The 27,684-nt window shown below is 47.9% G+C and overlaps 1 protein-coding gene across 3 annotated transcripts in view; it reads left to right on the top strand.

The window, feature by feature from the left end:
• The window catches only part of LOC121542830 (cell adhesion molecule 4-like), a 140,983-nt gene that overhangs the window by 76,176 nt on the left and 37,123 nt on the right, over positions 1 to 27,684 (top strand). For 2 of the 3 annotated variants that reach the window (XM_041852388.2, XM_045208748.1), the window contains exons 1-2: positions 19,106 to 20,228; positions 26,818 to 26,964. In XM_041852388.2, coding sequence (XP_041708322.2) covers positions 20,147 to 20,228; positions 26,818 to 26,964 — 229 coding nt within the window. In that variant the 5' untranslated portion in view covers positions 19,106 to 20,146. Of the gene's footprint in view, positions 1 to 19,105; positions 20,229 to 26,817; positions 26,965 to 27,684 lie in introns of those variants that run through there. The other variant, XM_045208749.1, reaches the window with a different exon arrangement.

Genomic DNA, 27,684 nt, shown 5'->3' with positions numbered 1-27,684 from the left:
GCGAGCCAGGACTAATCGCCCAACATCAGTGCCCAACCTCACTAATGCGCTTGTGGCTGAATGAAAGCAAGTCCCCGCAGCGATGTTCCAACATCTAGTGGAAAGCCTTCCCAGAAGAGTGGAGGCTTTTATAGCAGCAAAGGGGGGACCAACTCCATATTAATGCCCATGATTTTGGAATGAGATGTTTGACAAGCAGTTGTCCACATACTTTTGGTCATGTAGTGTATATTGAAGGCAGGTGCTTCCACACGGGTGTGGTTCCTGAGTTAATTAAGAAATGAACATCCCATCATGCTTAGGGTCATGTATAAAAATGCCCAGTTGGCTAGAAGAAGCGATCTCAGTGACTTTGAAAGAGAGGTCTCAAAGGAGCATAGCGGGTTTAAAGTGTGTGTAGATCAACCCCTTTCATCTAATTATTAATTTTTTGCTCCTTTATGTCCTTCACCTCTCTATTCTCCTCCATTTAGCACCCCCCTCTCCTCTCCTCTACTCTGGAGCTCCATGACCTTCCGTCATCCCTTTCTCCATCTTTCACGCCAGCTTTATTCCCTTTCTCATTCTGTGAGTGAGTAGAGGAGGAATGGGAGGTGATAACAGGAGGAGAAGAGGAAAAGAGAGAGGGAGCAGGCTAAATGAGATGGAGAGAAGAGAGTGCAGAGAGTGCAGAGAGAGAGAGAGAGAGAGAGAGAGAGAGAGAGAGAGAGAGAGAGAGAGAGAGAGAGAGAGAGAGAGAGAGAGAGAGAGAGAGAGAGAGAGAGAGGGGGGGGGAGAGAGAGAGAGAGGAGAGAGAGAGGAGAGAGCGAGGGTGCAGGGCCATGGAGTGAGGGAGAGGCTAGCGGCGGTCCCTGTTTTACAAATTGCCATTTGAGACAAGAGAAGAGAGGAGGAGTGCGGCCGGCTCCAGATTGCTCACAGCGAGAAATGTTCTCTCGCCACTCCAAACGCAGTGTCAAACACACCCACTCGACACACTTCAAAACTATCAGACACACACACGCACACACTCTTATCGAGGTTCCAGTTTGATGCCTGTAGGTGAAGGCATCATAAAATAACCATCCCTAGAGCCATCTCATCCCCACCTGCTGTCTCCTCTTTATCAGGTCTCAGCCTCACACACACTATAACCATCACTATCACCCCTATAACAGACATCAGAACACCATTACCCCACCTCCACCCTATAACAGACATCAGATCACCATTACCCCACCTCCACCTTATAACAGACATCAGATCACCATTACCCCACCTCCACCCTATAACAGACATTGGGTATAAACAAAAACCACTACCTCTGCCCTCACCCCAGAACAGGTATTTAGGGATAAACAAAAAGCAACCCCACATTTTTTAAATCATGGCCTGTTTTAAAGCATGGATTTGACAAACCCTCTATACCTGTCCTACCCTCATATGACTGACACTGAAATAGGGTGCCATTCTTTTACAGTGATTATGGTAAATGGCTTTTATTCCCAGCACATTGTTTAAAAGGAACAACCCAATGTCACCAAAAGCAGTACCTTTCTTTCTCCCTAGCTACTTATCGTCTGTGGTCTTTAGCTGGTAAATACGCTTTTTGTTGGTTCCTCTTTTAGCCTCCTAAAAGCCCAGGATAGTGTGTGAAGGCTGCGTGCTAATGGCCTGAATGCTATAGTACTGCTGCTGCCAATGTTATTATTAGCCAAGCAGCCATTAGCGGAGTTTACTGCAATTACACCTCCCTGCCTGAGGGGTCGAGGGGGGGCACTCTACTCATTAGGCTGCTATTGTCCTATGCTGTTTCCTACACTGCAGAGAGACAATAATGAGGAGGGGGAGCCAGACAATAGAGGGAGAAAGACATGAAAAAAACAAACATCTTTTGTCTGCAGTTATTTCACACTGTACAATGACCTTAGTGTTTGTTCAGAAGGAAGAGAGGAGAGAGAAAGAGAGGAGAGCGAGAGAGAGCGATGGGCGGACAGAAGACAGAAGACAGACGTGGGCTTAAATGGCAAATAATCAACACAGACAGAAAGAGGGAGAGAGTGATGGAGAGAAAGGAGGGAGAGTGGGCAGTAATTATGAGACTGGGGCATGTAAAGAATGTGTGGATTCCAGGATGCTCGGCGTGATGTGTATGTTCAACATTGTGCTTGCACAATACTCTCATTCCACAATGACATCAGTGGCCATAGAATAAAAATAAATAAATTGCAGAAAATGTTGGTCTTTATGATGCCTGTTCAGAAAGCTCTCTCTCAGCAACACAAAACACCCACCGCCCACCTACACACACAATCGCTCTCACGCACACACACCACTTGCACGTACACCACATACACGCATGGAAGCACACACACAACATACACACACACACACTTATGTTCTCTGGCTGTCCCTTTGTCTCTGTGGATTGTGAATAGACAGTAACTAATCTTTGTGACACCAAAAGTTGACACATAATCCTCTCCCACTGGGCCTCCATTCAAAATGGATGGCCCTCAACAAAATGAATCCTCTTCATCACAGAGGCCTACATGCTCCTGCCTCCTCTCTCTTCCCCCTCTCCCCTCCTTTACCTCAATCTGTGGCACTCCACACCCTCTCTCTATCTCTCTGTCTGCCTCTCCATCCCCCTCTCCTTTCTCAGGGTCCCATTCAGATCTCGCTGAGAGCCTGATGATTCCATTGTTGCCAAAACACTTCTCACAGAGCTAAAAGCAATGGGAATGAATGACGCGCTCAATGGTCTACTCCGCCTCATCTCACGTTCTCTCCATTTCTCTCCTTCCCCCAGAGGGGTCCAGATAAGTGCTATCTTTCCATGACTGTCTCTTCCTCTCTTTCTCTAATTGCCCTGGCTATCCCCTCTTTCTCTTGTTCTTACCCTCTCTGTTGATCTCTTTCTCTCTTTCTCTGTCTCATTCTCTCGATCTCTGTCGATCCCTACCTCCGTCAACTTCTCTACACGCCTCTCTCTGATTCACCCTGCTCCCTTCTCTCTCTCCCCTTTTATCTGTCGCTCCTCTCTCCCTTTCTCTCTACTGTTTTATCTGTCGCTCCCCTCCCTCCCTCCTCCTGTCCTACCCTGACAGCAGGGATCGTCTCTGTTGGCGTATGAGGTGTCATAGTGAGGCTGCATGAGACTGCATGATGTCTTAGGCACTGTGGGACTCAGGGACTTTCATACACACATCTCTCTCTCTCACACACACACACACACACACACACACACACACACACACACACACACACACACACACACACACACACACACACACACACACACACACACACACACACCAGGCCTCTCTCTGTGTGTCAGTGTGTTAGATCAGAGCCAGCAGAAACTACAGGGGGTCGGCTCATATGGGGCTCTTTAGGCCTGAGGGAGAAAACATCATCATCTCTCCTGATAGATGTGTGTGCGTGTGTGTGAGTGACAGAGAGCAAGTGAGATAGAGACCAATTGTAAACAGATAAAGTGATACAGAGATAGAGAGTCTACACCTGACTCAGCATACCATTACTATGACTATACTAGTGTATTAGTGCCAGTGCAGAGGGTGTGGTCTGTCTGGGTGTGGTAGTGGGTGTGTGTGTATGCCTCCCTCCTCCTGTCCTCTCCCTGAACTCTGGCCCAACGCTCACCGCAATCACTACAGGACACAGACAACATACTAATGACGGAGGGAGAGAGGGAGAGAGAGATGAAGAGAGAAAGAGAGAGAGATGGTGACGGAGAGAGAGCGAGAGAGCGAGAGAGGCAGATAGAGGGTGATAGATGGTGACAGAGAGAGATATGAAGAGAGAGATGGGGTGTCTGATAGAAAGCGTGTGACAGTGTTAGAGATGAGGAGAAGAGAAATATAGAGGAGAGTGGGAGCAAGGTGAAGGAGAGCGCAGGAGAGAGAGTCAGAGAGGGAAAGACTGTGAGACAGTGTGACTGAGGGAGGAAGGGGGGTAGCAAAGTGATGAGGCGATAAAGCAGAGCACACCAGGGGGAAATTTAGATGATGGAGAAGACAGCTGAGGCACAGAGAAGACAGCTGAGGTGGACGGAGAGAGAGAGAGAGAGAGAGAGAGAGAGAGAGAGAGAGAGAGAGAGAGAGAGAGAGAGAGAGAGAGAGAGAGAGAGAGAGAGAGAGAGAGAGAGAGAGAGAGAGAGAGAGAGAGAGAGAGAGAGAGAGAGAGAGAGAGAGAGAGAGAGAGAGAGAGAGAGAGAGAGAGAGAGACATTTTCAGTGTTTGACCGTATCTGCAGCACAAGCTCCCGGTCCCCTACCTTTTGATCACAGTGGTATCCCCCAGGGGAGTGGCTCACCTGATTGGCTGCCATTCAGGACGTGAGGCAGGGGTCTAGAGGTGAGAGTATCTGCTGATAGGTTGCTAGGCAATGGATGTGTGGGGAGTTGGCTGGGGATAAAGGGTTAGGAGGATATTTGTGTATGTTTGTGTTTGTGTGTCTGCATGTTTGTAAGTGCTTGTGTTAGTGTACACATAGATTTGTATTTGTGTGTTTGTAGCTAAGTGTGTATGACAATGCCTGGGGGTGTGGGTGAGGATGTGAGTGATGTGAGGTGCCCAGCTGAGCAGTGTGATTGGCTAACACAGGTAGAGGTGTGTAATCACTATCATTACCTCCCCTCAGAGGAATCTCCTATACTTTAGACTAAAGGGAAATGATAGGAACCATCCCGCCACATCACAACAATGAGTCAGAATGACAGGGTTTGTGTGTACTGTGTGTGCCTGACTGTGTGTATTTATGTGTTTTTCTCAGCGTGTGAGTGCATTGATAAGAGACTTATTACTTATGTAGGTACTGACATTTGTCCTATTTCACACATGTACAAGTGTGTGTTATACACATGTGATTTGGAAATGAGTTTTTTTGCATATCCCCTGAGACACCCTCGGAGAGTGGGGTCACGGCAGGGATCAGCCATTATTGACAGCGACCCTGGAGCAATTAGGGTTTAAGTGCCTTGCTCAAGGGCACATCAAAATATTTTTAACCTAGTCGGCTCAGGGATTCGAACCAGCAACCTTTCACTGGCCCAAATATAAATATAGCAGTGTTTTTCTCACTATTAATGAATCCAAACAGCCTGAGGCAGATAGATATAACAGCCTAAGGCAGATGGATATAACAGCCTAAGGCAGATGGAGATGGAGAAGAGGCTAAATCAAGGGAGAAAAAAGAGGGCAGGAGATAGATCAGGCTGTTTGTTGCAGGCAGCTGTACATACCTTGTGTTGTTTTGCAGTGAAATATGTGGCAGTATTTTTGAGTGGTTGCGTGGGAGGTAGGGTCACCTTGGTGGGAGAAGGGCCTATTCCCCTGGAATGATGCATCTGTATGGAGCGTTAAGAGGAGGGGAGTTGACACAGAAAGTTGGATGTCCATGAAAAGAGAAAAGCGAGGGATGAGAAGAGGCAAGAGATGTGACAAAGAGAGCAGTGACAGATTGTCATTAGGAAGGACAGCTGTCTTTCTCTATGGTGAATTGTATAATCCATAATCCCTGCACGCACGCACTCATTCACTCACTCACTCACTCACTCACTCACACAAACACACAGACTTACTCAGTGCCACTAGGATGTAAAGATTTTGAGTAATTGAGCTGACATACCTACAGTATATTAACTTCAGTATATTAAAATGAACACTGCTTTAATAAGGAGAATGAGAGAGGGAGGGAGAGAGAGAGAGAGAGAGAGAGAGAGAGAGAGAGAGAGAGAGAGAGAGAGAGAGAGAGAGAGAGAGAGAGAGAGAGAGAGAGAGAGAGAGAGAGAGAGAGAGAGAGAGAGGAAGAGTGAGTGAGATTGTGAGTAATAAGAATGAAAGAGGAAGGGGAGAAAGAGCGATGGAGAGAGAGAGACAATGAGGGAGAGCAACAGAGAGAGTGAGATTGACAGAGGAAGGGGTAGCGTGATATGAAAGCGGCGGAGCAAATCAAAGAAAAATTAAGTGGATTTGCATATTTCTATTAATTCTGCAAGTAGGCCTTTCTAATTATTTCATCTCAATCACAGTTTCCTCATTTCAGCCCTCTCTGCCTTTTCAGCCTGCTCACCCTTTCCTCTCCTAAACAGGACTCACTACTCTATCAGCCTTAGGAAGCTTTCCCTCTGTCTCCATCCCTCTTAACATATTCCCTACTTTTCTCTCTCTCTTCTCTTTCTCATTACTGCTTCTGTCATTATCATACACACTCCTCTCTCTCCTCTGTCATTATCATACACACTCCTCTATCTCCTCTGTCATTATCATACACACTCCTCTCTCTCCTCTGTCATTATCATACACACTTCTCTCTCTCCTCTGTCATTATCATACACACTCCCCTCTCTCTGTCATTATCATACACACTCCTCTCTCTCCTCTGTCATTATCATACACACTCCTCTATCTCCTCTGTCATTATCATACACACTCCTCTATCTCCTCTGTCATTATCATACACACTCCTCTCTCTCCTCTGTCATTATCATACACACTCCTCTCTCTCCTCTGTCATTATCATACACACTCCTCTCTCTCCTCTGTCATTATCATACACACTCCTCTATCTCCTCTGTCATTATCATACACACTCCTCTATCTCCTCTGTCATTATCATACACACTCCTCTCTCTCCTCTGTCATTATCATACACACTCCTCTCTCCTCTGTCATTATCATACACACTCCTCTATCTCCTCTGTCATTATCATACACACTCCTCTATCTCCTCTGTCATTATCATACACACTCCTCTATCTCCTCTGTCATTATCATACACACTCCACTATCTCCTCTGTCATTATCATACACACTCCTCTCTCTCCTCTGTCATTATCATACACACTCCCCTCTCTCTGTCATTATCATACACACTCCTCTCTCTCCTCTGTCATTATCATACACACTCCTCTATCTCCTCTGTCATTATCATACACACTCCTCTATCTCCTCTGTCATTATCATACACACTCCTCTCTCTCCTCTGTCATTATCATACACACTCCTCTCTCTCCTCTGTCATTATCATACACACTCCTCTCTCTCTGTCATTATCATACACACTCCTCTCTCTCCTCTGTCATTATCATACACACTCCTCTCTCTCCTCTGTCATTATCATACACACTCCTCTCTCTCCTCTGTCATTATCATACACACTCCTCTCTCTACTCTGTCCATCCTTAACCTGGTCTCTCTCCTCTGTCCATTCTTAACCTGGTCTCTCTCCTCTGTCCATCCTTAACCTGGTCTCTCTCCTCTGTCCATCCCTTAACCTGGTCTCTCTCCTCTGTCCATCCTTAACCTGGTCTCTCTCCTCTGTCCATCCTTAACCTGGTCTCGCTCCTCTGTCCATCCTTAACCTGGTCTCTCTCCTCTGTCCATCCTTAACCTGGTCTCTCTCCTCTGTCCATCCTTAACCTTGTCTCTCTCCTCTGTCCATCCTTAACCTTGTCTCTCTCCTCTGTCCATCCTTAACCTGGTCTCTCTCCTCTGTCCATCCCTTAACCTGGTCTCTCTCCTCTGTCCATCCTTAACCTGGTCTCTCTCCTCTGTCCATCCTTAACCTGGTCTCTCTCCTCTGTCCATCCCTTAACCTGGTCTCTCTCCTCTGTCCATCCTTAACCTGGTCTCTCTCCTCTGTCCATCCTTAACCTGGTCTCTCTCCTCTGTCCATCCTTAACCTGGTCTCTCTCCTCTGTCCATCCTTAACCTTGTCTCTCTCCTCTGTCCATCCTTAACCTGGTCTCTCTCCTCTGTCCATCCCTTAACCTGGTCTCTCTCCTCTGTCCATCCTTAACCTGGTCTCTCTCCTCTGTCCATCCTTAACCTGGTCTCTCTCCTCTGTCCATCCTTAACCTGGTCTCTCTCCTCTGTCCATCCTTAACCTGGCCTCTCTTCTCTGTCCATCCCTTAACCTGGTCTCTCTGCCTGTCTGTCTCTGGACATGTTTTATGTATTACACTGTCCTGCCAATGTGTGTCCACAGTGTGTGTGTGTGTGTGTGTGTGTGTGTGTGTGTGTGTGTGTGTGTGTGTGTGTGTGTGTGTGTGTGTGTGTGTTTGTGGCTTTGGCTGTGTGTGTGTGTATCCACAGTGTATGTCTGTTTATGCTTCAATCCACTACTAATGTTGTGTCTCTAGACATGTTTTATGTATGACGTCCTGCTATAGTGTGTGTCCACGGTGTGTGTTTCCATGGTGTGTGTCCATGGTGTGTGTGTCCATGGTGTGTGTCCAGGGTGTGTGTGTCCATGGTGTGTGTCCATGGTGTGTGTGTCCATGGTGTGTGTCCAGGGTGTGTGTGTCCATGGTGTGTGTCCATGGTGTGTGTGTCCATGGTGTGTGTGTCCAGGGTGTGTGTCCAGGGTGTGTGTGTCCATGGTGTGTGTCCATGGTGTGTGTGTCCATGGTGTGTGTGTCCATGGTGTGTGTCCAGGGTGTGTGTGTCCATGGTGTGTGTCCATGGTGTGTGTGTCCATGGTGTGTGTGTCCAGGGTGTGTGTGCATGGTTTGTGTCCATGGTTTTGTGTCCATGGTGTGTGTGTATATTCATACTGTGTTAACCTTCCCATCTTGGTGGGTCACAGCTATAGAAGGACCATGTTTGAGTAGTAAGGCCAAGTTAACCTCTCTACCTCACATAGTCTCTCTCTTTCTCTGTCTTCACACTGCATACACCTCTCTCTCCTCTCCTTTCACACGCCCTCCCTCTATTTCTCCTTCCTCTCTGCCTGACTGTGTTTTTCCTTCCTTCTCTCTCTCTTTCTTCCTCTCTCCACACTCTATAAATGTCCCTCTCTCTCTGTTCCTTTACTCCTCAGCACAGCGTGTTTGTGTGTGTGTGTGTGTGTGTGTGGCAGTATAAAGGTTGTTATGTGAGCTAGGTGTTAATTGGCCGTGGAGGTTCGTTAATATTCTCCTTGCGAGTTCACCCGTCAGGAACAGGGCCAGGAAACTGATGATTCTGTGATTTTCCCCCAGAGGGAGAGAAAGAAAGAGACAAGAAAGAGAGAGAGAAAGGGAGGAAGACTATAGTGCAAGGACCTGCTGAAAGGTCAGAGAGATAGAGAGAGAGAGAGAGAGAGAGAGAGAGAGAGAGAGAGAGAGAGAGCAAAACAGATGGACAGTCTGAATAACAGAAAGAGGGAAGAAGAAAGGATTGAGAAATAGACAAAAAGAGAGGGCGAAAGCGAGGGAGAGACTGAGGGAAAAAGAGATGGCGATAAAGAGTCATAAAGGACTCCATTGAGGCAGTCAGAGAAAGGAAAAACGATATCATCCACAGAGAAATTATCACATTGTTAGCTTGGCACTTAATTGGCAGAATGGGGGCAAAGGTGATGGCCAGTGTACCCTGCAGAGGTGGCACGACCAAGACCCAGTGAAAAGAAACTACTAATCACCCACCTCCTGGTTAGCACACCACAATGAACCCACCCTCGACCCCCTACCAGCTACATCACACACCGTGTAGCACGCAGGAACAGATATACACTCCTCAGTCGGCAACATAGGCATTGGCCCTGACACACACACACACACACAACACACCCCCTATACACACACCGGCCTCTCTGCCCAGCTCACAGAGCGTGGAGAAGCTTAGCTCACCTCAGGATGGTAGGTAGAACAGGGATAACGAGGCTTCCTCACCACAGGTTTCCCTGTATGGACAGATTCCAACAGACACTAGATGAGTTGTTAGAGCTCTGTGTGAAACCTGCTGCTTTGACTGCAGCAGATCTGCTTCAATCGCAATGTAGACTGGGATAGATGTGTTGTGGTGTACAGGCTGAGCAGTGGCTGTTAACTGCAGGGTTTAATAATGCCCATAGACTGTGCTGCTGTGACGTTTCTAATTAGGGGCGTTCACAGAGAACATGTTGGATGAAATCATGGCTGCAGGAGCGGCATTAACGTTAGCTAGAGCTAGCACTGTAGAGAGAGACAAACAGCAACTAGATGTGGGGACTGTCATGTGATGTGTGTGCTTAGGCATAGACACACACTCATGCATGTGCATGCACACACGTCCTACACACAGACACCTCAGTTCTCTCTCTCTCTCTCTCTCTCTCTCTCTCTCTCTCTCTCTCTCTCTCTCTCTCTCTCTCTCTCTCTCTCTCTCTCTCTCTCTCTCTCTCTCTCTCTCTCTCTCTCTCTCCCTCTCTCTCTCTAACACTCATACAAAGAGACAGTTCCCCCCACGCACTCTCTCCTTCTCGCTCCATCCTCAAGCACCAAGCAACAAACCCTTACACCCCCCTTCCTCCTACAGAGTTACTGTATCACCCACACACACACATACCAATCATCTCATGAGAGAACTTCAATTTTGACCAAGAACAGCCTTAAGGACAAAAGAGAAATGTTATCTCAGATAAACTGATAGGATCTGGTGCATCAGACTGGCAGCCAGCCCCAGCCCCAACTGCTGATTCAGAGATATCCCACAGCCCCCTACCTCCCACACACAACCCATGCTACTCACTCCACCACGGGCGCTGACTGCCTCAGTGCAGGTAGAGTATGTATGGTAGTCAGAGCACTTAGTCTTTTAATATCTATGCTATTAAATGCTGGGGGTGACCTCACCGGCATGCTTAAGCAGCCGGGGATCCGTGTAAGGAAGTTGGCGAACTTAATATTTTCATCACACCGCTGACTTAAGCCCCTTAAGTGCTTTGGCAACACTTATTCCATTGTGGTGGCAGTAAAACATTTGATTTGGACGAGGAACTGGGGGAGACAGGGGAAGGGAGAGCGATGGGGACACCATTGGCTTTCCACACACTGCGACAAAACAAACACGCATGTGCATGTACATACACACTTGCGTGCGCACTGGTAGACACACACACACACACACACACACACACACACACACACACACAGAGGACAGTGTCATAATGCGAAAATTGAATAAATTAGCGTTGTGTGGAATATGAATATGGTTTGTGACAGATGCAGTTGACGAGAGGGTGATTCATATGAACTGATCAGGGAGCAGTGAGGCACTGGTGAATGCAGTAGCCGACTCACATTTAGTTAGTACAGTATAACTGTCACGAGTTACAAAGCCAGAACCCAGAAGCAGACCAGGACAAGGTAAGTTGAAACGAAGGTGAGTGTTTATTTACAAATTCAAGAGTGATGCTGAATTATCCAGGGAACAGAGCGGGCGGCGTTGATTAGTTGTTGGGGGTGCAGTGGTTGATCCAATCATGGCTCGGCAGCCGCCGACCACCAGGCAGAGGTTGGATGAAGGTTCCGGACGAGTGACTGCAGATGGAACAAAACGGAGGTAAGTAAACAACAAACCAACAAGGTGCAAAACAACAAAACTACCGCTAGAAGCTCTAAGACTGATACTCTGGTAAACCTACTGTTCATGGCTAACGATCCGGCAGGGAATGGATGTTAGGCCAGAGCCTAAGAAGGGTGATGATCAGGACCAGGTGTGCAGATTGCTGATGGGATGCAGGTGCGGAAATCAAGAGAGCTCCCCGGAGCGTTCCAGAACCCTCGGGAAACTGGAGATCCCGAGCAGAAAAACTAGTCCACAGACAGGACCCGACTCAGACTGCCGGGATCGTTACAGTACCCCCCCTCCGACCGAACGCCACCGGGCGGACTCCCGGAGCGCCAGGATGGAGGCGGTAGAAGTCACGGATGAGGTCAGCATCTAGGATCTGTCGCCGCGGAATCCAACTCCTCTCTTCAGGACCATACCCCTCCCAGTCCACGAGATACTGGAAACCCCGGCCCCGCCGTCTGGAATCCATGATGCGTCGCACCGTGTAGGCAGGACCACCTCCGATCATCCGAGGAGGTGGAGGAGGAGGCGGAGGAGGCAACAGAGGACTGAGGAAAACAGGCTTGAGGCAGGAGACATGAAAGGTGGGATGGACTCTGAGCATCCTCGGGAGTTTGAGTCGAACTGCCACCGGATTGATCACCTTCTCCACCACAAACGGACCAATGAACTTCGGTAACAACTTCCTAGACTCAGTCCGTAAAGGAAGATCCCGTGTGGCCAACCAGACCCTATCTCCGATGGTGTAGGTGGGAGCGGGGATCCGGCGACGATTCGCCTGGAGCTGATACCGGTCCGAAACTCTAAGGAGTGCCTTTCTGGCCCGATGCCAGGTCCGGTGGCAACGACGAATATGGGCCTGAACAGAAGGCACTGAGAGCTCCTTCTCCTGAGAAGGGAACAAGGGAGGTTGGTAGCCATACAGGCACTGGAAGGGAGACATCCCAGTGGCAGATGTAGGGAGAGTATTGTGGGCATACTCAACCCAAGGCAACTGAGAGACCCAGGAGGTGGGGTTGGAAGAGGCCAGGCAGCGTAGCGTGGATTCCATCTTCTGGTTGGCTCTCTCCGCCCTGACCATTAGATTGGGGGTGAAAACCAGATGTGAGACTGACTGTAGCTCCAATGGCCAAACAGAAGGACTTCCAGACAGCAGAGGTAAACTGAGGGCCACGGTCGGAAACTGATATCACTGGGCAACCCGTGGACCCTGAAAACCTCCCTAACCAGGATCTCGGACGTCTCCGAGGCAGAGGGAAGCTTGGCAATTGGCACAAAGTGGGCGAACTTGCTGAATCTGTCCACGATAGTCAGAACGACCGTGTTCCCCTCAGAAGCGGGCAACCCAGTGACAAAGTCCAGGGCCAGATGCGACCATGGTCGCCGGGGAATAGGAAGGGGGTGAAGTAGTCCAGAGCTGGGCCGATTGGTACCCTTATTCTGCGCACACACTGGACAGGCAGCAACATAACCCCGAGTATCCTCGGCCATGGCAGGCCACCAAAAACGTCTGCGAAGAAACGCCATCGTCCGAGCCACGCCAGGGTGACAAGCCATCTTGCTGGCGTGGGACCATTTGAGGACCGCAGGACGAACCGACTCAGGCACAAACAACCGACCGGGTGGACCGTTACCGGGACCGGGCTGCGTCCGAAGAGCCGCCATCACCTCCTCCTCAATCTTCCACCTAACAGCTCCCACGACGCAGTTCCGGGGGAGAATTGTCTCGGTCTTGGACCCACTCTCCTCCGTCTTGGAGAACATCCGAGACAAGGCGTCCGCCCTTGCCGTTCTTAGATCCAGGTCGGAACGTCAGGGAAAAAATTGAATCGTCCGAAAAACAACGACCACCTGGCCTGACGGGAGTTGAGACGTCTAGCCGATTGCACGTAAGCAAGATTCTTGTGGTCAGTCCAGACAATAAACGGTTGCTCCGCCCCCTCCAACCAGTGGCGCCACTCCTCCAAGGCAAGTTTCACCGCGAGAAGCTCCCGGTTACCCACATCGTAATTCCTCTCCGCAGGCGAAAGGCGACGAGAGTAGTAGGCGCAGGGATGGAGTTTACTGTCCGTGGAGCATCGCTGCGACAGGATGGCGCCAACTCCCACATCAGACGCGTCCACTTCAACGACGAACTGACGGGCCGTGTCCGGTTGAGAGAGAATCGGTGCGTTGGTGAATCGCCTCTTCAAATCCAGAAACGCTCGATCCGCCTCCGGATTCCACTTGGAAGCTCCTGATACTGGAAGTCAAGGCAGTTAACGGAGCGGCCACACGGCTGTAATCCCGGATGAATCTGCGGTAGAAATTCGCAAACCCCAAAAATCTCTGGAGCTGCAATCTCGTACCGGGCTGGGCCCATTCCAGGACCGCTCTAACCTTCTCCTGGTCCATCCTAATCTCTCCCCTGGAGATGATGTACCCGAGAAAGGATGTCGTGTGGGCGTGAAACTCGCACTTCTCGGCCTTCACGAACAGGCGATTCTCCAACAATCGCTGCAGAACCTGCCGGACATGCTGGACGTGGTCGGAAGGTTCCTTCGAGAAGATCAGAATGTCATCCAGGTAAACAAACACAAAGAGACCGATCATATCTCTCAGGACGTCGTTCACCATACTCTGGAATACCGCTGGAGCATTGGTCAGTCCAAACGGCATCACCTGATACTCGAAGTGACCCATCGGTGTATTGAAACCCCGTCAACCACTCGTCTCCCTCTCTGATCCGGACCATGTGATACGCATTGCGTAGGGTCTAGCTTGGTGAACACCGTAGCACCCTGTAAGGAGTCGAAGGCAGAACTCATCAAGGGCAGGGGATACTTGTTCTTGACCGTGATGTCATTCAAACCCCGATAATCAATACACGGTCGAAGAGAGCCATCCTTCTTACCCACAAAGAAGAATCCTGCCCCCAGGGGTGATGACGAGGACGAACGAGACCAGCAGCTAGGGACTCCTTGATGTAGGTCTCCAAAGCCTCACGTTCAGGGCGGGAGATACTGTATAACCTTCCCTTGGGGTAGACAGCTCCAGGGAACAGGTTGATGGCACAATCATATGGTCGGTGGGGAGGGAGTGACAGAGCCTTCTGCTTACTGAACACTTCCCCCAAATCGTGATATGTCTCGGGAACCAGGGACAAATCTGGGGGTTTAGCCTCAATCACCTGACTGGGAACCGAATGGGGACAGGCAGTCTTGAGACAGTTAGCATGACAATCAAGGCTCCAACTCGTTACCTTGCCCGTCACCCAATCGAACGTGGGATTGTGTTCCTTCAGCCAGGGGTATCCAAGGACCAGAGGAACATGGGAAGACGGCAGAATGAAGAATGAAATCATCTCCGAATGATTCCCCGACAACAGCATCTTAACCGGTTCAGTCCTCATCGTGATACGTGCCAGACTACTGCCGTTCAGAGTGGTCGCTTCAATGGCTTCCGGCAATTGCTCCTTGGAAAGCCCCAGCTGTTCCACCAACTCGGCATCAAGAAAGCTTCCATCGGCACCTGAATCGATAAAAGCGTTAATCGCTAAGCTCTGATTCCTGTTCACAAGGGTAGCCGGGAAACGGGTCTGACAGAGGTACTGAGAGGTTGAAACTGGCTCGCTAAAAGTCCTCCCAACTTTAGCGAGCCGGGCAGTTTGACGACCGCCGGGAACAAGTGGAGATGTAATGTCCCGAGCTACCACAGTAGAGGCAGCAGTTGGTCTTACGTCTATGTTGACGCTCCTCCTTGGTTAACCCGTGCCGCCCCCACTTGCATGGGTTCAGAATCGGGAGAGAGGACCTCTCCACTAATCCTTTGTGGTGGAGAATGATCGACGTGTTCTGGTCCACCACCCGACCCGACTGGGAACTGAGAAGCTGATCGATTGGACGGACCCCATTGCTTCTCCCTCCTTCGCTCTCTGACTCGATTATCCACCCGAATAGACAAGGCTACCAAGCTGTCCAGGTCACTAGGCTCCGGATAGGAGATCAACTCATCCTTGAGCTGCTCCGACAGACCCTGGTAAAAGGCCGCTTGCAGAGACTCCTCATTCCACCCACTCTCCACAGCCAACGTCTTGAACTCGATCACGAAGTCGGCCACGCTGCGAGTTCCTTGGTGAAGCGAAAACAGGCGCCTAGCTGCGTCCCTCCCTCGGACGGAATGGTCGAAGAGCTTCCTCATCTCGGCCGTGAACCCCTGGTATGAAGCCATGCAGGGGTCTTGTCGTTCCCAAACGGCTGAAGCCCACTCAGCGCTCGACCACGCAGCAACTCAATCACAAAGGCTATCCTAGCCTTGTCTGTGGCATAAGAGTAGGGCTGTAGATCGAACACTAACCCACACTGCATAAGGAAAGAACGGCATCTTCCCAGCTCCCCCTCATATTTATCCGGCGTCGGAACCTTGGGCTCACGGAAGGACACAGCCCCAGACGCGGCAGGCGAGATGGGTGAAACCGGTAGTGGATCCTCCACCGGAAACTTGCGCTGGTTCTGGACCTCCCGTCAGACCGGTAGAAAGGTTCCGAACTGACAACGCTATCTCCTGTAGTGCCGTGCTATGTTGTCCCAACATCTTCTCCTGATGGGAAATGGCATGGCGAACAGAGTCCAGGTCCGCTGGGTTCATTACTGGCCGGATCGTTCTGTCACGAGTTACAAAGCCAGAACCCAGAAGCAGACCAGGACAAGGTAAGTTGAAACGAAGGTGAGTGTTTATTTACAAATTCAAGAGTGATGCTGAATTATCCAGGGAACAGAGCGGGCGGCGTTGATTAGTTGTTGGGGGTGCAGTGGTTGATCCAATCATGGCTCGGCAGCCGCCGACCACCAGGCAGAGGTTGGATGAAGGTTCCGGACGAGTGACTGCAGATGGAACAAAACGGAGGTAAGTAAACAACAAACCAACAAGGTGCAAAACAACAAAACTACCGCTAGAAGCTCTAAGACTGATACTCTGGTAAACCTACTGTTCATGGCTAACGATCCGGCAGGGAATGGATGTTAGGCCAGAGCCTAAGAAGGGTGATGATCAGGACCAGGTGTGCAGATTGCTGATGGGATGCAGGTGCGGAAATCAAGAGAGCTCCCCGGAGCGTTCCAGAACCCTCGGGAAACTGGAGATCCCGAGCAGAAAAACTAGTCCACAGACAGGACCCGACTCAGACTGCCGGGATCGTTACAATAACAATGTGTAATGTTTTCCTCCCCAATGGTTTTGTAGAGGGGTGTTTTGGATTTGGTTATGACGAGTAACTGTGTGCATGCTCGAGTTAGCCTAAAGGTGGTAAGTAGTATCCTAGCGGTTAGAGAGGTGGAGCTGTAACCAAGGAAAAAGTGACCTTGCAACCAAAAGGTTGCAATCCAAGGTACCATATGCCGTTGTGCCCTTAAGCAAGGCATGTAGCCCTTCCCTGCAGTCAAATGACCTAGTGGCCTCATGGGTGGAATGTTATTCATATTTTTCATAATTTCATAATTAATAAACATTATTTCTATGTCAAACGGTTTTGTTATATTTCAGTCTTCTGTGGTGTATATAAAGCATAATATTGGGATGCAAACTCAAAATGTAATACATTTCAACTCTATATCTGACATGGTACCGGTGTCTTATTTTTTAAAGTCCATAACCATGTGTGTGAGGTGTATACTTTGGTTTCAAAGTCGATTTGTTTAAGACTACCAAGAAACACTCTGACCCTGACATAGCCCACTGCAGTAAAAGGTTAACCCCTGAATGGCGGGTAGAGCAAAATATGCATTTGTGTTGTGATTAGGATTAGAAAACTACTGTGATTTCTTAGAGTGGCGTACATCTATGTCTCATTACTGTGTTAAAGACTGTGAGTAACAGAGTGTGTTTACAGTCTCATCAAGCACTTAGGAAACTCACCTTTGCTTACTGACATCAACAGGATCCACGGTCACATGCTCACAAATGCATAAAAACCCAAACACACAGTGCTTCCAAACACACACATACAAACACAAACACACACACTGTTCTGAGAACATGCATACAGACACACACACTGTTCAGAGAACACACATACAGACACACACACTGTTCTGAGAACACACATACAGACACACACACTGTTCTGAGAACACACATACAGACACATACACACACACTGTTCTGAGAACACACATACAGACACACACACACACTGTTCTGAGAACACACATACAGACACACACACACACACAAACACATACGCTGTTCTGAGAACACAAATACAGACACACACACTGTTCTGAGAACACACATACAGACACACACCCTGTTCTGAGAACACGCATACAGACACACACACTGTTCTGAGAACACACATACAGACACAAACACACACACACTGTTCTGAGAACACAAATACAGACACACACACTGTTCTGAGAACACAAATACAGACACAAACACATACGCTGTTCTGAGAACACACATACAGACACACACACTGTTCTGAGAACACACATACAAACACACACACTGTTCTGAGAACACAAATACAGACACAAACACATACGCTGTTCTGAGAACACAAATACAGACACACACACTGTTCTGAGAACACACATACAGACACACACCCTGTTCTGAGAACACACATACAGACACACACACTGTTCTGAGAACACACATACAAACACACACACTGTTCTGAGAACACACATACAGACACAAACACACACACTGTTCTGAGAACGTGCATACAGACACACACACACACACACTGTTCTGAGAACACACATACAGACACACACACTGTTCTGAGAACACACATACAGACACATACACACACACTGTTCTGAGAACACACATACAAACACACACACTGTTCTGAGAACACACATACAGACACAAACACACACACTGTTCTGAGAACACACATACAGACACACACATGCAGCCATTATGGACTGTCTTAATACAGTGGTCATAAAACGGGCCATTGGACATAGAGGAGCTCTATGAGGCCTCTGCCTCTCTGTCTCTGTGTTTCAACTGAGGGATTGTAGGGGAAGAAGGCCTTGGTGACTAAAGAGCCATCCTAAACAGACCCAACTATATACCCTGTCTGAATGGACTGCTGGGCGGTCACACACACAGCCACTGTTCCCTGACCTGAAAGACAGTCATTGTCACATCCACACCCCAAACCTTCACAAAATAACTAATATGCTAAATATGCATCCACGGACAAACACACACACACTTACACACACTTACACACACTGATAGAGAGTGGAATCAGGCAGGCTGTGGGAGGAGAGCAGGGGTTATATAAACCAGACATAGACGGACAGATAGACAGCTGACACTACTCTGGGATATACTGAAGGACAGAGAGGAACAGGAGGAGGAGGAGGAAGAGGAAACACACAGGAACTAAAGCACTGTCCCACTATATCGACCTGACTGAGGATAGAGAGAGAAGAGACGACAGGATAACAAAACAACCACCAGAGAGGGGGATGAGACGAGAAGAGAAAACACGGAATAGACTTTGTTTTGATCAGAAGGACACTATCCTTTCCGAGCTACAACGACAGACAGCACATAACAATTTCCTTGGTGTTAGGATGTGGTGTGGTTGTTGTTAGGGACTCTGAGGTTCCATGACAAGTCTGTGACTACTTCAGTGCCATTGACAGTGCCAGGGCACGCTGCGCCGTAGTGGTAGCATTGACTGGCTAATTGCAGACAGAAGGGAGGGGACTTTGTAGCAATCTGGGGATGACACCGCTGTTCTCCTCAATCAGATAGTGTTCAGCGAGGTGAGTGCTGCTGCAGTCCGGTCACCCTCAGTAAGCTATATGCTCTCCGGGCCTGGCCCTCGCCGCCGCTGCATTAGGAGCTGCCAATCAGAACCAACAACCAACTCCACACGGACCGCCGCAGCTGATCTGAGCTCACTGACAAAGCGGGTACTGAACACGAGACTCAACACAGGGACTGAACATAGTGACTGGACGCAGCCGTGTGCAGCAGAGAGAGACGTTGTGATACTGTATAATCATACAGAGGGATGACATACATACGCGTTATACTATAGGTCTACAGTGGGATAGATAGATAGATATATAGATATATAGATATATAGATAGATAGATATGTGTGATACTGTAGGGTGTTTATATCACACAGGAAGATAGCATTCATTTGAAAAGCAGTTACCATCACAGTTGGAGACGGTGATGTGTGATAGTGAACAGTGGGAGATAATTTAGCTGATGACGTGTTTGGGTTGTCAAAAGTATCATGTGTGGGGATGGAGCCCAGAGTTGAGAGATATAGGTACCTCAGAATAGCATGAGGAAAGACAGGAGATATGGTCATACAGAAACAGTTTCATGAATAGGACAGTATAATGACTTGTTTCAGATGGTTTACTCCGATGTGTCTGTCTGGCTGATGTAGAGTAATGATATTGGTTGTTTGGTATTGGGATAGCCTATTGGTTTGTATTATTGCTTTGTTCCATTGATTTGTTGTTTAGTCATGTAGTCTTACACTGCAATGCAGCTCTGATTGCAGGCAGTCATTTGGCTAATCGTGTGGTGAGCCTAACAGTCATTGATAGTTAGCAGTAACGTTGTAAGACATTCTAGTTCTACGCTGTGGTGATGTTAGGTCGGTGGTATTTTGTCAAAAGACTACAGCTCTGAAGAAAAGTGTGTGTTGTGTACTGGTAAAGCCCCAGCTTTGTTGTGTGTCACTACAACCCTAGCTCTGCTCTGCTGTGCTCTGCTCTGCTGTACGGTGGCTGTGTCCTGTATCACAGAGGAAGCATTGATCAGACAGCTACTGAAGCTCAATACACAATGAGGCCTGGCCCGAGATCTCTCCTCCTCCTCCCAACCCCCCTCTCCCTCTCCCTGCTCCTGCTCCTGCTCTGCCTTGCTCGTAAGTCACACATATGCGCGTGCATGCACAATGCATGTTCAATGTGCATTCACCGAAAATATACATACTGTACATTCAAACATACACATGATGACACACACTAACTTATATACAGATGTAGGATCTTAATTTGATCACCCTGTTGCAGAACTTTTCTGCAATGCAGGATATTTTTAACTTGTTTGAGGTTTAGAAAGGCTTCTGAAGTTTGTAATTTCCACTTTGAAATTTCAGACCTGATTTTCCCTTACGAAAAATATATCATCCCCTCAAAAATGTCTATTAATTATAATCCACATAATAATTCACATTTCCTGTTGCTGCAGGATTTTTGTCCTGCTGTAGCAAACTGGCTCAAATTAAAGATCCTACATCTGTACACACACTCTCACCTCGCTACATCAAGATAGATCATCTTTCTCCATCTTTCACCTCTCACAGTGTGATGATTGTGGCCAATACATGATAATGGATGAGAGAAATGGGAAGATCGGGAGACTTAATAAATGTAATGTAAAATGGGGAAAAGCTATAGAGTGAGGGAAATTGAAGACCGGGCACGTAGGGATAGAAAGATGGAGTGGATCGAGAGAAAAGTAGAGTGTGATTGAACTCTCAAATGTCTATGATTTAGGTGTGAATTTTCAATTAGCATTATGTATGAGCAGAGCGCTGTAGAGATGGGATACACCCATGGGGCTATAGGACTGGGGAAACACAAACTGGAATGGAGGATTAGAGTTAGAAGGGGCAAGGGATGAGGGCATGCATGAAGAGATGAGATTCTGTACTGCATGAGAGAGAGAAAGAAAGAGAGAGATATATATTTAAAAAGTGTTCACAGCCTCCGAGAGCCTTCTGAAGTACACCACAAACTAAAGTGTGACCAGAGGAAATAGAGGGAGAAGGAGAGAGAAAGAAAGAGAGACAGAGAGTGGTAGAGGGAGGAAGAGGGGGAGAAAAAAGCAAAAGGGGAGGCAAGCGAGAGGGAGGGAGAGAGAGAAAGACAGTGAGCCCAGGAAGCACTGTGGGCAGGAGAGCTGGTGTTTTCCCTGTCTTTGATCTCTTATTAGGATCACTGGTAGCACCACTGATACCATGAATACATCCTGTCATTATTCTATTTGGGCTCAAGCAGCGTTTTAATATGCAGAGATGTTCTGTAAATAACCATGGCTGCAACGCGTCCACTTCCTCCAAGCCAATCAAAATCTGGATTGAACACAGAATTTGCATATTGGATCTACACAGGGACATTTCGTGGCATGGGATGGCGGGAGGAGGGAGGGAATGGATGACAATAGAAGAGCGAGAGAATGAGGGAGAGGGATGGAAAGAGAGAGTGAATTAGTTTTTAGCCTTGGCAAGGAGGCTGGGTTATATAATTCCTGCCAATGAAGCAGTTTTGGGTGAGCAGTGAGCAGGAGGAGGGAGACTGGCCAGGTAGAGGGATTGATGGGGGGGGTTAAGACTCTCTCCTCTTGGCCACCGTGAATCTCCAGCGTGGTATCAACGTGTAATGGGCCTGTACATTTTCCTTAAGCTGCCCTTGTTGTATGTGGCAGTCGTTGCCAGAGCAGTGTTGGGCTGTGACGGCTTGTCATAAACGCCATGGCTAACCAGCTTTAGCTGTTTAAAAGGACTGCATACACACTGGTGGAAAACATAGAGGTAAAGAGAGAAGGGATTGAAAGAGAGGGAGAGGAGAGGAGAGGTTGTGAAAGACAGGGGGGGTAATATAGTGAGAGGAGAGTGAGGTGGGGGGATAGAGAGAGCGAGAAAGTGTGAGGTATTTTGAGAGAGAGAGAGAGAGAGAGAGAGAGGGATGAGATGAGCAGAGCGGTAGGGAGAGAGGGAGGGAATGGGGTCATGGAAATATGGTGAAGGTCATAAAGAACATGAAGGTCAAAAGATAGCTGTGAGAAGGATGGGAGGGGTGAACAGAGATGTGAGGAGGGGTGAGATGAAGAGAGGAGCAGTGAGAAGAGAGGAGAGTGTAAAGCAGGGGAGAGGAAGAGTAGATGTGTGAGAAAGAGAGATAGAATCATACAAAAGGGAGAACAGATCATTTTATGGTGATTCTGCTGTTAGAGAGAGAGAGAATCTGTTTGTCCTCATGTCCTCTCTCTCAATCCCTCTCCCTCTCTCCCCCTTCCTCCCTGTCCTGAACAAAACAGGATGATTATACTGCAGACTTGAGCTGCAGAACAAATCACATTTAGGGAAGGAGAGTGTGGAGATAGAACCATGCGGGAATGAGAGATACCCACTGAGTCAGAGAGAGAGAGGCAGACAGAGAGGGGGAGTATTGCAGAATGGAAGGAAAGTATCACAAGATTAGAGGCTAGATGAAGGAAGAGAGAAATGGATAGAGGGAGGCAAGTAAAAGACAGTGAATATGCGCAGAGAAGAAGAGAGGAGGAATGAGAGATGAAGGTATAGAAGGAGCATGGGGGATTAGTGCAGGGAGAAGGTGAGGGAAAGAGGGAGGGAGATAATGATATTAGAGGTGAAAAGAATACAGCAGGGGGAAAATGATGAGCTCCACGGACCAACACGAAGAGAGGGAGAGAGAGGAGGAGAACAGAATGAGAGCAATAAGCGACCAGAAAAAAAGTTAGATTTTTTTTATTTACAGTTTATTTCACTTTTGTTTATTATCTATTTCACTTGCTTTGGCAATGTAAACATATGTTTCCCATGCCAATAAAGCCCCTTAAATTGAAATGAGAGAGAGCGAGAGAGAGCGAGAGAGAGAGCGAGAGAGAGAGCGAGAGAGAGAGCGAGAGAGAGAGAGAGAGAGAGAGAGAGAGCGAGAGAGAGAGAGAGAGACTGAGAGAGACTGAGAGAGAGAGAGGGGAAGAAAAGAGGGATATGGAGAGTGAACAGAACAAGGTAATGAGAAATAGAAGAAGCTATTATGTAAAGGATTATGTATTATTTATAGTTGGGTTTTTTTTGTGGATTTGATTGGCAGAGTGTTAGAATCCTGGGAGAGATGGAGTGATAATTTTAGACCAGAAAGAGAGAGAGAAGAGGGAGGAGAGGAGGGAAAATAATCTTATTCTGTTAGCTTTTTCACTGATGCAGAGGCAGCACACCCTGCAAAACTCACTGGTTTACCTGAAGCAAATGCTCTCTGACAAGCTTAAACACAGAAAAATGAATTTGCGTATGCATCTAACCATAGCTAACCACACACACACACACCCACACACAGACACAGCATAGGGATAGTGTAGTGTGGAATGGATATGTTCCAGTGAAAGAAGAGTTGTAAATGGTGAAATGGTTAGAACGGTACATCCCAACAAAGCTGAGGCTGAGAGAGAATGCTTTATTGATTTAATTACAGTAGAGAAAATAACACACATCCCATCTCCTTTCCACTCCTCTATTCCCCAATGCAACTCTTCCCTTGGTCCATGTTGTTAAATTAGAATGTGTTGTCAACCCACTTCACTGGTAAAAAAACATTCACTTTCATTGGGAAAGACAGCTGTTTTCTTGACCTGTTGTGTAGCCTAGCTAGACTCAACCTCATGTGAAGTAGGCCCAGTGATGTTTTACCTGTGAGTTTAGAGGCATTATGACCTTGTCCCTCTGGCTGGCTGCTAGCCTATCTCTCCTGTCTTGTTATTGACCTGGAGGCTGTGTGTGTGTGTGTGTGTGTGTGTGTGTGTGTGTGTGTGTGTGTGTGTGTGTGTGTGTGTGTGTGTGTGTGTGTGTGTGTGTGTGTGTGTGTGTGTGTGTGTGTGTGTGTGTGTCTTGAATTCTCCATGGCGGTAACTCAGTCCACTAATCCTACAGTAAGCTACACGCTGAGCCATTCTAGGATTTACTGAGACCCCTCCGTCTTCATATGCCTGGCTGTGGTCCCAACTTCCACCCTCCTCTAACCTTCCTTATAACTCAGCTTCACCTTGGGAACCATTTAGGACGCCCGGGATACGGCCTTGTTTATTTATACCTATATGTATTATTTATTTATTTGTTTATGCATTTTGAAATGATAGGCTGTCTGGGCGCTGTGTAGCTGGCGTAAATAAATGCACCTTTTCAGGGCCGTGGAGAGAGTGGATGGGAGCTCTGATAGGGGCCTTTCACTGCGATGAAACACTGACCCCACTTGGCCGAAAGGAGAACTGACAATAATATATTGTTTTATTTCTCTGTTTTTCATACTGTCAGTACACCGTTTCAGTATCGATCGCCTTACATTCTCTCTCAATCTAATTCCGTGCTTGTGGAGTATTTTATTATGGCCATGATTTTAATGGGGTCAGGATTAATACTTCTGCCACGGAGCGTCTTTTCACTCTTTTAGTCACACTACTGTATAGAAGGATAGCCCTGCCTATTGGTATTCACAAGCCCCTGGCCTACAGTGGATGGATGACTATAAAAACTACAGTTAAAGTGCCAGGGCCACCGTGGGGCCATGCTGAGGGGACCTGCGTCATCCCATATCTCTCTCCCAGCTGTGGTGTTATTATACCGGACCCCTGCTATGCGCCTCCATTCATTTCCTGGCTTGACTGTTCTGTTCTATCCCTGTCTCCCGCCACCCTCGCCTGGTCCCGTTGGCTTGGCAGCCAGGTGGTGGATGTGTCATGCACAGCGCAGGGCTGCCTGCCTGGTCTGTCTGTCTCTACACCAGCAGCAGCATCGGCGGGTATCGAGGCCTTATCTCCATTGAAGAGGTGACAGCTGGCGGAGGAAGTGGAAGCAACGGACTCTAATTACTCCTATTTTCTAGCCTCAGCCTCAAACATCCCGCCACTTCTTTCTGCCTGGAGTTGTATGTGCTGTTTTGATACTAATTACTCACAATTACTTCCCGGGCTGGGCCTCTGCTTGATATATGGTGCTGCTATTACAATTAGCGTCAATAAAACAATGGCGGCCAAGTTGCCGGTTGCCAGGGTGATGAGTAATACCAGTTATTAAGTAGCCTAAATAATTGGGATGGCGAACGCTGATGGCCGTGATATGAATCACAATATTAATGTAGAGAATGGGGAATAATAATGACTCCAATTAGTGATAATTGTCCAGGATTTTTTGGGATGTCCTCTTTGTGTCCTCTCTCTCTCTCTCTCTCTCCGTCTCTCTCTCTCTCTCTCTCTCTCTCTCTCTCTCTCTCTTTCTTTATTTCTCTCTCTCTCTTTATTTCTCTCTCTCTCTCTCTCTCTCTCTCTCACTCACTCACTCACTCACTCACACACACACACACACACACACACACACACACACACACACACACGTTCACTAGAGTGCAGATATTGTCATTCCCAAAGTAGTTAACTCAGCAACTCGTGACTGTCAGCGCCCATCTGTCTGTCCCACACTATTTCCACAGCCTTCTAGAAGACTTTTCACAGGGTTGAATAGAACACGGTCAGATACTGTATAATGTAGGCATGTCTCTGTATTGACTTGCTTTAGTGCCTTCTCCATCACCCAGTTTCAATATCAATGTTGTTCTTTATGTTAAGTACTCCTTCTGGGCTGTGAGTGTGAAACACACAACCACACACACAACCACAAACACAACCACACACACAACCACAAACACACACACACACAACCACAAACACACACACACACACACACACACACACACAACCACAAACACACACACACACAACCACAAACACGAGCCACCATTACATTACCATGACCTCAGTTCAAACTGCAATGCCCAATACAGACAGGTGGCAAGAAGGCTGAACTCCAAACCATGATTACCTGTATGTGTGTGTGTGTGTGGCTGCGTATGTGCATACGTGTGTGAAGGGATGCATACGTGTGTGAGCCGAGAGAGAAGGGTAAAGAGAGCGTATGTAGGAGAAAGAGAGAGAGGCTTATATGTGTCTCTGTGTGTGTTTTACTCCTGTTGGCCACTTAGCTTGTATGGCTCCCATCTGCCTCTAATGAGGAACCCACAGTCCAATGTGTGTGTTGTGTTGCTACAGTATGTCAGTCTCTCTATTAGGACTGTGTTAGGCTAATGGCTGCTAATGATAATAATGAGAACAGTCCAACCACCAAGCTCATTTACCGCTCTCCCTGCCTGTGTCCATGTCAATTAATAACAGCATTTGTTTCTCTCTCTCTCTTCGTCACCATCTCTCGCACTCTCTCTCGCGCACTGTTTCTATCAGTTTCTCTACATCTCTCCCACTCCTAATGCTACTCAGAGCCATGTTATATGACTCTGCTGCTACTATCCTTCAAAAAGGACACTAGTATTCATGAATCATGAATCATGAATCATGGTCCCGTGTAGCTCAGTTGGTAGAGCATGGCGTTTGCAACGCCAGGGTTGTGGGTTCGTTTCCCACGGGGGACCAGTATGGAAAAAATAAATGATGCACTCACTAACTGTAAGTCGCTCTGGATAAGAGCGTCTGCTAAATGACTAAATTGTAAATTGTACACCACAATATTATAATGAATGTATCAAGTCTATCAATGGAGCAGAATCAATGGTTGTTTACTTGCTTTTCTGTGAATGTTGCGGTTTGTATTGAAGTGAGGTTGAAACTAAATCTGTCTCTCTCCCTCTCTCTCCCTCTCTCTCTAGCACGTTGCCAGGCGGTGCAGGCTGAGAATGTGACTGTGTTGGAAGGAGGCACGGCCCAGATCTCTTGCCGTCTGCAGAACTATGACGGCTCCATCGTGGTCATCCAGAACCCTCGCAGACAGACCCTCTTCTTCAACGGCACACGAGGTCTGTGTGTCTGTGTTTATGTTTATGCGTGTGTGTTTGTTTCTTCATGTATGTGAGAGAGGGAAACAGTGAGGTTTTAAAATTCATCTCTGTGGTCAGGGTTTGAAAAACCTATCCCAGGTATTCTTTAAAGAGGTGGGGTTTCAAGTGTCTCCGGAAGGTGGTGAGTGACTCCGCTGTCCTGGCGTCGTGAGGGAGCTTGTTCCACCATTGGGGTGCCAGAGCAGCGAACAGTTTTGACTGGGCTGAGCGGGAACTGTGCTTCGGCAGAGGTAGGGGGGCCAGCAGGCCAGAGGTGGATGAACGCAATATCCTCGTTTGGGTGTAGGGACTGATCAGAGCCTGAAGGTACGGTACCATTAGTGCAGGGAGCAGAGTAACCCATGGTGTTTCTGGCAGCCTTCCGTGCTGAACCATTCCCCTCTATAACTGTAGAAAGGTTAGGTAAAGGGAATGAGGCAATGAGCTGTCCAGCTACAGCACTAAACCAATGGGCTCTAATGACGGGTGTGTATCAAATGGCACACTATTCCCTTTACAGTGCACTACTTTAAACCAGGTCCCATAGGGCTCTGGTTTAAAGTAGTGCACTATATAGGGAATCGGGTGCCATTATGGACACACCCAAGGTCTTTTATTAGGCTGTCCAGCACAGAAACAGACTATAGGAACAGTAATAGACCTGTCCAAGAGGACTCTGTGGATCCCATCTATCTCATC

This window comes from Coregonus clupeaformis, chromosome 28, assembly GCF_020615455.1.
Source record: "Coregonus clupeaformis isolate EN_2021a chromosome 28, ASM2061545v1, whole genome shotgun sequence".
Lineage (NCBI taxonomy): Eukaryota > Metazoa > Chordata > Actinopteri > Salmoniformes > Salmonidae > Coregonus > Coregonus clupeaformis.
This window is presented reverse-complemented; position numbering and strand designations above follow the sequence as displayed.